General features: G+C 45.2%; 1 protein-coding gene across 2 annotated transcripts in view; it reads right to left on the reverse strand.

Moving 5' to 3' along the window:
• The window catches only part of LOC103268110 (cytochrome c oxidase subunit 6C-like), a 15,626-nt gene extending 10,006 nt beyond the window's left edge, over nucleotides 1–5,620 (reverse strand). The window contains exons 1-2 of one of the 2 annotated variants that reach the window (XM_008065667.1): nucleotides 5,557–5,620; nucleotides 4,024–4,164 (exon numbers count right to left, since the gene is read on the reverse strand). In XM_008065667.1, the coding sequence (XP_008063858.1) occupies nucleotides 4,024–4,137 (114 nt within the window). In that variant the 5' untranslated portion in view covers nucleotides 4,138–4,164; nucleotides 5,557–5,620. Of the gene's footprint in view, nucleotides 1–4,023; nucleotides 4,165–5,469; nucleotides 5,520–5,556 lie in introns of those variants that run through there. The other variant, XM_021716335.1, reaches the window with a different exon arrangement.
• Between the last annotated feature and the right edge of the window lie 4,067 nt (nucleotides 5,621–9,687).

The following is a 9,687-nucleotide window of genomic DNA, read 5'->3' on the forward strand; positions in this document are numbered from 1 at the left end:
GCTGATTTTTTGATTTATTGTAGAGATGAGGTCTCACTGCCCAGGCGGGTCTCGAACCCGCGGGCTCAGGCAATCCACTCACCTCAGCCTCCCAAAGGCACGGGATTACAGGCTGAGCCACCGAACTCAGCATGAGACAATTTCTACTAATAAATCTTTTTTTCCCTCTCTTTCTATATCTCCTAGATGGCTTATGTTTGCTCTCCTGATGGGTTCTTTGGTGGTACTCTCCTGACTTCTCTGGCACTTTGTACCAGACCGATGTATAGCACTGGGCACATTGTATTTTAAGTAATACTGGCTTCAGGTTCTGTGTTTTCCATTAAATTTAAGAGCTGGTACCATGCCAGATACGTAGTGTCAGTTTATTGTGACAAAGAGTAAAAAAAATGCTTGGTAAATGAGTCAATGTGTTTGTGTATAGTTAGCTATTTGTGTTTGATTGGAGTGAATGTTCCCAGAGCACTGGAGAACTCAGATTCTTTTTTTTTTTCTTGAGTCTATGCACAGCTCCACAGAAAAAACTTTTGAGTGGGCTTTGAAAAACAAACTTATTTGCCAGACAATGAAAGATATTCCTGGCACGACCATGAGCATGGAAGAATGCAGAACCGGGTAACAGCAAATAAAGGACTGTAGACATGGGTATATTAGGAGTGATGAAGATAGAGAGTGCAAATCAGTAAGGGTCTTAGAAATGAAAGTTTTAGCATTAGCAGGTAGATAAGTGCTTTTCAAGTTACCCACGCCCATTAGGAGTGAGTAATTTAGAAGATCCTAGCCAACCCTTTAAAAAACCAAATTAACATTAAGATTGAGGCTGTACTCAGTGGCTCAGTCTGTAATCCCAGCACTTTGGGAGGCCTAGCGAGTCGATTGCCTTGATCTGCGGGTTAGAGACCAGCCCAGGCAACTTGGTGAGACCTCACCTCTACCATAAAATAAAAAATTAGCCAGGCAAGATAGCACACATCTGTAGTTCTGGTCACTTGGAAGGCTGAGGCGGAAGGATTGCCGGAGCCCAAGCCCAGCCAGTCGACGCTGGGATGGCCTTGAGTGTGCCACAGCACTCCAGCCTGGGCAACAGAGTGAGACTCCAAGTCAAAAAATAAATAAATAAATAAATAAAAATAAAGTTTAACATTAAGACTACACCACATAATTGTTGCATCAAACTTTCAGTTATATGTACATAAATATATATGAACGCTCTACACATATATTCGTGTATGTGTTAACTGCAACACAATGCAATAATGTTGTTTTTTTGGGTTTTTTTGAGTCAGAGTGTCACTCTGTCACCCAGGCTGGAGTGCAGTGGAATGGTCACGGCCACCGCAACCATGACTTGCTGGGCTCAGGCGACCATTCCGCCTCAGCCTTCCAAGTAGTTGGAACCACACACATGCACCACCATGCCCAGCTAGTTATTTTATTTACTGTAGAGAGGAGGTCTTGCCATGTTGCTCAGGCTGATCTTAAACCCCTGAGCTCAGGCAATCCTCTCGCCTCCGCCTCCCAAAGTGTTGGGATTACAGATGTGAGCCATCACACCCAGCTGCAATAATATATTTCTTACCACAAGTTAAAAGTTTGAAAGGCACTGCACACTATACACTAGAGAGAGTCCTATGATACAAAGAGATCTATTCTGTGGGTTACCAGTTAGTAGTGGCAAGAATCCATACAAGTTACAAAAGACCGAACGTTAGTCACAACAATAACAGTCAAGAAATGAGCTCCCCATCATATTTCTGTCTCCCACTTCATTTACTCATCCATCCATCCTTTCTACCTTTACTTCATGCCCACTATATGCTATGCAGCAGGAAACTCAAGGACCAAGCAAAGGATTTACTGTTGGTGCTTGTCTCTACAAAGGGTTCCAAAGCACAGGCCCACTTAGTGCTTTGAGTGCTTCCCCTCCTCTTTGGTCTCCAAGTTCTAACTTTCAAGGCTCAAATTCTACCCTCTATCAAAGAGTTATGACGCACAATAACTGTGAACTACAACCCTCCCTTCAAAATCACATTTTTTTCATTTATGTTCTATGTTGCAATATCTTCTCTTTTTTTTTTTTCACATCCCCAAATTGACTCTTAGTTCTTTAAGGACAGAGATTTACTCATAGACCTCTGTGTCCTCCAAAGCACCTGGAACTCTACCTGACACTGTACTCAATTTTCAACACTGCCTCTTATTCAACAGATACTTTAAGTATCTATTTGTATGGCAGACACCTGACAACGGGGTGACACAGTAAACAAAAAATATGGCACCTGTCTTAAGAAGGCTTGTAGCCTAGTAAAGAATGCAGACAGTCAGGCTCAGTGGCTCAGCCTGTAATCCCAGCACTTTGGGAGGCTGAGGTGAGTGGACTGCCTCAGCCTGCGGGTTCGAGACCCGCCTGGGCAACTTGGCGAGATCTCATCTCTACAATAAATCAAAAAATTAGCCGGGCATGGTAGCACATGCCTGTAGTTCCAGCTACTTGGAAGGCTGAGGTGGAAGGATCACCGGAGCCCAGCAGTTCGAAGCTGAAGTGGCTGGGAGCAGCCACTGCACTCGAATCTGGGTGACAGAGTGAGACTCCAACTCAAAAAAAAAAAAAGAATGCAGACACCAAGCAAACAAAAACTAAGTATGAAGAGTTACAAAAGCAAGACAGGCAGTTCTCCTGGGCTGTTATAACAGGAGCATGATAAATACGTATTATCATAAACATTTTTATGGAAAAAGTTGTAAATACAACATGCCGTCTTTTAATAAAAACAAAAGGCATAATGTTAAAATCCACAGAAGGTACAGTATGAAAACGCAATTCCGTAACAACTCTTCAAGTTGCCAGACAGAACTACAGTTGGCCCTTGTACCTGCAGGTTCCACATTTATGGATTCAGCCAACTGAGGACTAAAAATATTTGGGAGGAAAAATAATACAACTAAATACAATTTAAAAAATACAACTAAAAAAATACAAATAAAAAACAATACAGTGTAATTCTAGACATAACATTTACACTGATTAGGTATTATAAGTAACCTAGAAGTGATTTAAAGTGTACAAGAGAACACATATAGGTTATGTGCAAATACTACACCATTTATACCAGGGACATGAGCATCTAGGATCCTCAGGGGTCCTTGAAACAATTACCTGTTGATACAAAGGGCCAACCGTACCATCTTCCACACCCCTGTGCATACAGGCTCAATTGTGTTCTCCCAAAATTCCTGTGTTTAAGTACTAACTCCCAGTACCTCAGAATATAATTGTTTTTTGGAAATAAGATTTTTAAAGAGATAATTAAGCAAAATGAGGCCCTACTTAGGGTGGGCACTAATGCAATATGATCTATGTCCCAGCAAGAAATGTGGCTACAGACATGTGTATACAGAGGACCTTGAAGACAGAGAGAGCAGCCATCCACAAGCCAAGCAGAGAGGCCTCAGAAGACATCAACCCTGCCAATGGATTTCTAGCCTCCAGAACTGTGAGAAAATTTGTTTAAGCCTCCCAGTCCATGGTTCTGTATGGCAGGCCAATGAACTAACATAGCTTCATTTAAAAATGGAGGACAAGCTATTTGGGGAATATGAAGTGGTTCACATCGAGGTAAGTACAGGAAGGGTTAGGGAAGGAAATTCTTTACAGGGAAGTCTCTTTAAAAGACTCTTAAGGCCAGGCACAGTGGCTCACACCTGTAATCCCGGCACTTTGGAAGACAGAGGTGAGAGGACTGCCTGAGCCTAGGAGCTGGAGACCAGCCTGGGCAACATGGCACCACCTCATCTCTACAATATATCAAAAAGTTAGTCACTATGGTAGCGTGAGTCTATAGTCCCAGATACTTGGAAGGCTGATGCAGAAGGACCACCTGAGCCATCAGGTCAAAACTGTGGTGACGGTGATAATGCCACCGCACTCCAGTTTGGGTGACAGAAGACTTTGACTCAAAGAAAAATAACATAAACAACACTTAGCGACTTATAAACACAAAGCAAAAAAACAAACATACATACCTTATAGAAAGCCGCAACCCCCAAGGATACAGCGAATGCTCCAACAATATGAAACCGCAGGCGTTTGGCCAGAAGGCCACGCATCTGAGGTTTCGTCAAAGCACCGGAACTCATGGTATTGTCTTTGACAGGTGTGTCAACCTTAAGTAATGAGATTCAGAAAATATGATTAAGCACAGAGTTTACTTGAGCCCAAAACTTGAGGCTGGCTACCTGGGAGCATGGATTCAAGTTGCCTAAATATACACTCCCAATTAGCAGCAGTTACAAGTGGGATTTTAAGAAATTCCTAACTTGCTTACCAAGAATTTACATTAAAACAACATAAGCCACTGATTGGCTATAATTGGCCTTTGGATCCAGCAAGTTCAGTAGCAAGATCAAGGGTGAAGACAACTGAGCTCCCCAGCATGGGAGGAGCTGACTTTAAATCCCACATTCAAGTCTCTCCGGACTTGATAAATTTTACATACCCTACAAAGCTCAGATTGTTCTGAGCTATTTTTTGTTTCTGGGGTGAAATAATAAGAATTTAGAATAAGATGTCTAAGGAGCTCGTGCACAATTCTTTTCCCCTCTCGTATGCTGAACCTAAATAAACACGACTAATAACGGCACAACAGCAGTAATCAGTCAACGAAAACTACAAACAAAAATATCTCAAGTAGCGGAAAGATAAGCAGTGGTTCTATACAGGTAATTACAAGTATAAGCCCATTTATGGCATTTATGCTTCTAAAAACAATTAACTCATTAAGAGTCTCCAACAGCCTTGCCAGATAGCGGGGTACGTGTTTTCCGTGGCCACACGGCACACATTAAAACTCGCACGCGAACCCAGCTGCTGCCTCGAGGGCCCACGCCAAGTAACAGCGTCTCCGTCCGACCTCACCAGGGGGCATAAAGACCACCGCGCGCGGGGCCGTCCCCGCAAAGCTTCGGCTGACGCAGTCGGGAGGTTAGGGTGGGCTGGCCGTAGGCGCGAGGGAGGCTAAGGGAAGCCCACCCTTTCCCTTCTGAGACAGGCACGCCGACCCTCTAGGTCTTCAAGTCGAATCTCGAGCGCTGTCCCACACCGAGCGACGTGGCAGGCTGCTTCACCTACGCCGACTCTTACGGGTCCTCACCCGGTAAAGAAAAACCCACCGCCCCCTTCTTAAGGGTGAAATACTGAGGCCGCAGAGGTCAGATGACCTCGCCAAGGTCACACAGACCGGGTAAAAGCGCAGCGGGAACCCGGCCCTGGCTGGCCGACTCCGAAGCCCATAGGCTCCCAGAGCACTACCCGCCCGCCCCCGCAGCCAACTCGGCTCCCCCGAGGCCGCCACGACCCACCCGACCCCAGTGGCCCTCCCGCCGCCCTAAAGCGGCAGCGGGGGCGGGCGGGGGTCGATGCAGGCGAGGCCCAGAGCGCCACCAAAGCTCAGTGCAAAGTCACGACTCAACTCGGAGGCAGGCAAGCAGGCAGGCAGCAGGCGGGAGGCGGCAATTCTGGGGACTCGAATGGGGGCCGCAAAAACGACCCGGACTCACCTCAACACCAACGTCCTTCCTGAATGATGGAGGATGGCGGGCGCTCTGGCGGCGCGCAGGCGCGGAATACGAGTGAGCGGAGAGGACCGGCGACGGTAGCTGAGAGAGTTCAAAAAGCCCGTGGCGCACCCACCGCGGTTCGCAGCCGGTGCACCTTCGTGAAGGGCTTCTTCGCGGCGTGACCTTGGAAAAAGAGGCTTGACCTCCAGAAACGTTTTCCTTAGTAAATTGACGATATTCATCTTTAGTCACACAGAGTTGTTATGACTGTATCACAGAATTCAAAGACATTTGATATGTAAAAAATAATAATAATAATGTGTGGACTCTACAAGTGCAGCGCAAATCAACCTGGGCCAAAGGATTCCACAAACCTACCATTTTCATTATAACTACGCCTACGGGAATGAGCACTTGGTTTGGGTAAAGAGTGAAGAAGACAGCTGACTTGTAGGAGCTCAGAGCCCAGCAGATGCGACAGACATAAACAGATCAATTCCAATCCCAAGCAGTGCCTCAGAGACGTGACCCAACTACTGCAGAAGCAATTATCTACCTTGCAAAGCCGAGCAAGTTTTGGTGGAAGGGGCAGTATTTGTGTGGGGTTCTTAACAAAAGACAAGAGTTTTGAAGGAAGGCAAATGGAAGTTCGTGGGAAGTCGTGTAAAGGGTAAGGTTCTTGTGCCTTAATGGTACTGGGCTTGGTTTTTATTTAAATAACCTGGGTTTGCAAAGCATGATTTAAGCCAACTTGTCAAGACAGCTGGGACACAAAAGATGCACAATAGTAAGCATATATTGATTGAGCACCTGCTATGTGCCAGATTCTGCTATACAAGAGGACATCTTAAAGAAGGTGCATTCTTGTCAGGGGGTCTTTGTCCTCAACTTGTTAACAAACACTGGGGAGTGAAACCTTTCAGCAACACAGAAAGTTGCTCATTGAACATCAGAAACTGGTTTGGACCTCAGTAAACCTTTTTTCAGGACTCTTTCAAGACTCTTACCCAGTTGAAAATCTTTACATGGGATTTATCCAAGTGGTAATTTGTTCCTGCTCCCTTTCTATTCACACACTCACCATTGGCCCAGAGAACAAGCAGTATATTTCAAAGTTCACAGAGATAACTGTATGTTGAAACATCAGGGAAAGCTTCAGGGAAGACTTGGAAGAGAAGGAAGCAGAGCTGAGTCTCGGGCTAACAGAGAGGCTGGAAAAGTGGAGAAATCGGAAAGACAACATTGGTTGGAAGAATATGACAAAGATGACACACTCTGGGCACAGCACCTGGCCTGAATGGAGTACTATATAGTTGTTTAGGGACACAGATATCTACAGAAGCACAGGACCAATCACAATAATACATGGTGAATGACTGAGGGTGACACATGAATAGAACCTGAGTGATAGGGGTAAGGAGAGAGATCGTATATGTAGGTTCTGTTCCAGAGCCTAGCAGACTGAATTTGAGTCCTGGCTCACCACCTTCTTCTAGCTGGCAAGTTTCTGGCTTTTGAGTCACAGTCTCACTCCGTCACCCAGGCTGGAGCGTAGTGGCACAATCACAGCTCACTGCAGCTTCAACCTCTTGAGCTTAGGCGATCCTTCCACCTCAGCTTCCCAAGTAACTGGTACTTCAGGCAATACCACCACACCTGGCTAAATTAAAAAAAAAAAAATTTAGAGTCGAGGGCTTACTGTCTTACCTAGACTGGTCTCAAACTTCTGGGCTCAAGCAATCCTTTCACTTCGGCCTGCCAAAGTGCTGGAATAACAGGCATGAGCCACCACACCCAGCCCAAATTTCTTAACCTTTCTAAATCTGCTTTCTCTGAAAAACAATGGCACCCATTTGTTGAGTTGTGGTGCAAATTAAATGGGATAAGGTATGAACAGGTTGAGTATCCCTTATCCAAAATGTCTGTGACCAGAAGTGTTTCAGATTCTGGATTTTTTCAGATTTTGGAATATTGCAGAGTAGATGGCGTTTGAGCATCCCTAATCCAAAAATCTGAAATCCATACTGCTCCAACGAGCATTTCCTTGAGTGTCACATGGATGCTCAAAACGTTTTAGATTTTGAACCATTTCAGATTTCTGATTTTCAGATTAGGGAGGCTTAACCTGCTTGACACACAGACATTCTGAATGTGCATTCCTCCCTCTGTCCTTTTGTCTGCCCTGCATTCCTTCTATCCTTCCATCCTTAGCAGTGCCTAATTGTCTTTTCAGGAATCATACCTTCCCCACTTTCAGCCATGTGGCTCTAGAAGGGTCAAACTTTATCCCAGTTGGGTATACAACCCAAGAGTAGCCAAACAATGTAGCCCATCCCCTTGGCCACAGTAATTTGTTGCAGATGGGCACAGGAGCCTGGTGAGGCCAATGAAATTCAATTCTAGAACTTTTATTGAATCTATTGGGGGAAAAGTTTCTCTTTTTAGGAGGAGAGGGGTTTGTAGTAGGTTAGAGAAGAGGTCTTGCATCGGCCACGGTGGCTCAAGCCTGTAATCCCAGCACTTTGGGAGGCCGAGGCAAGAGGATTGCCTGAGCCCAGGGGTTTGAGACCAGTATGGGCAACTTGGTGAGACCTCATCTCTACAATAAATAGCCGAGTTTGGTAGCGTGCACCTGTAGTCCCAGCTACTTGGAAGGCTAAGGCAGAAGGATCGCCTGAGCCCAGGAGGTCAAGGCTGTGGTGGCCGTGAGTGTGCCACTGCACTCCAGCCTGGGCAACAATGAGACTCCAACTCAAAAAGAAAAGAAAAGAGAAGAATTCTTGCAGATGTGTAAGAGTATAAGGGCAGAGAGTACTGTTTCCCCATAATGTGGCAAGCACAGTTCTAGTGAACAAATGACATAAAGAGCCTGCCTTCATGAAGCTCACATTCCAGTGGGCTTGGAGGAAAAGACCAACAATAAACAAAAAATGTATCTGATGGAGATAAGTTCAATGGGAAAAACAGAGTAGAGTATAGGTAAACAAAGTTTGCATGAGTTTTGTTTTGTTTTGTTTTAGTTGGAGGCTCTCTTTGTCGCCCAAGCTGGAGTGCAGTGGCATGAGCCATAGCCTTGACCTGATGACTCAGGCAATCCCTCCACTTCAGCCGCCTGAGTAGCTGGGTCTACAGATGTGTGCCATCACACTCAGCTAATTTTTTTTTTATTTATTGTAGAGAGGAGGTCTGGCCAAGTTATCCAGACTGGTCTTAAACCCCTGGGAGATTGGCAGTAGTGGGAAACTATGAGGGGAGGAGGGGTAGGATTGGCAATTGAGGGACACACACCTCATCAACAAGGGTACCTGCATAATCAACGTTTGTATACCTAATCCTGGATTGTACCCCACATCTTTATAATAATAATAATAAAAACCCTGGGATCATGCTCTCGCCTCCACCTCCCAAAGTTCTGGGATTCCAAGCGTAATTTTTATGTTGAAAGACTGATGAAGACTTCTGGAAACTGACTTGAGCCTATGGTCTACACTAGAGTAAAAGATATCTCTGTGGAAGGACTGGACTTATTCTGTAGAGCCCTAAGGAATAAAGTAGGATGAATGGGTGGAAGATAGTGGGAGTTAGAGTTCAGTTGAGTATTCATAGTGGCTAGAAATAAGTTTTTCTTTCTTCCTTTCTTCCTTCCTTCCTTTTTTTTTTTCTTTTGAGTTGGAGTCTTACTGTATCACCCAGGCAGTTGTGCAGTGACATGCTCATGGTCACCGCAGCAACAACCTGCTGGGTTCAGGCGATCCTTCCACCTCAGCCTTCCAAGTAGCTGGGACTACAGGTGCACGCCACCATGCCCGGCTAAATTTTGATTTATTGTAGAGACAAGGTCTCACATCTTGCCCAGATTGGTCTCAAACCTGTGGGCTCAGGCAGTCCTCTCACCTCTGCCTCCCAAAGTGCTGAGTTTACAGGTGTGAGCCACCTTACCCACCTAAAAATAAGTTTCTTTCAAGGGGATCCTCAGCCAGAGACACATCCAGTTGGGGGAGACAAGGATTCCTTAATTGGTGAAAAGGCAAAGCAACAGTCGTGCTTCCACTGATTCTTTTCATTCTGGCCTTATATCACCAGGTCAACATATTACCTAAAAAATTGTTGAAAAGATGCCACTTTTTGAAT

Source organism: Carlito syrichta, unplaced genomic scaffold, assembly GCF_000164805.1.
Source record: "Carlito syrichta isolate Samal-C Ts95f unplaced genomic scaffold, Tarsius_syrichta-2.0.1 Scaffold308755, whole genome shotgun sequence".
Lineage (NCBI taxonomy): Eukaryota > Metazoa > Chordata > Mammalia > Primates > Tarsiidae > Carlito > Carlito syrichta.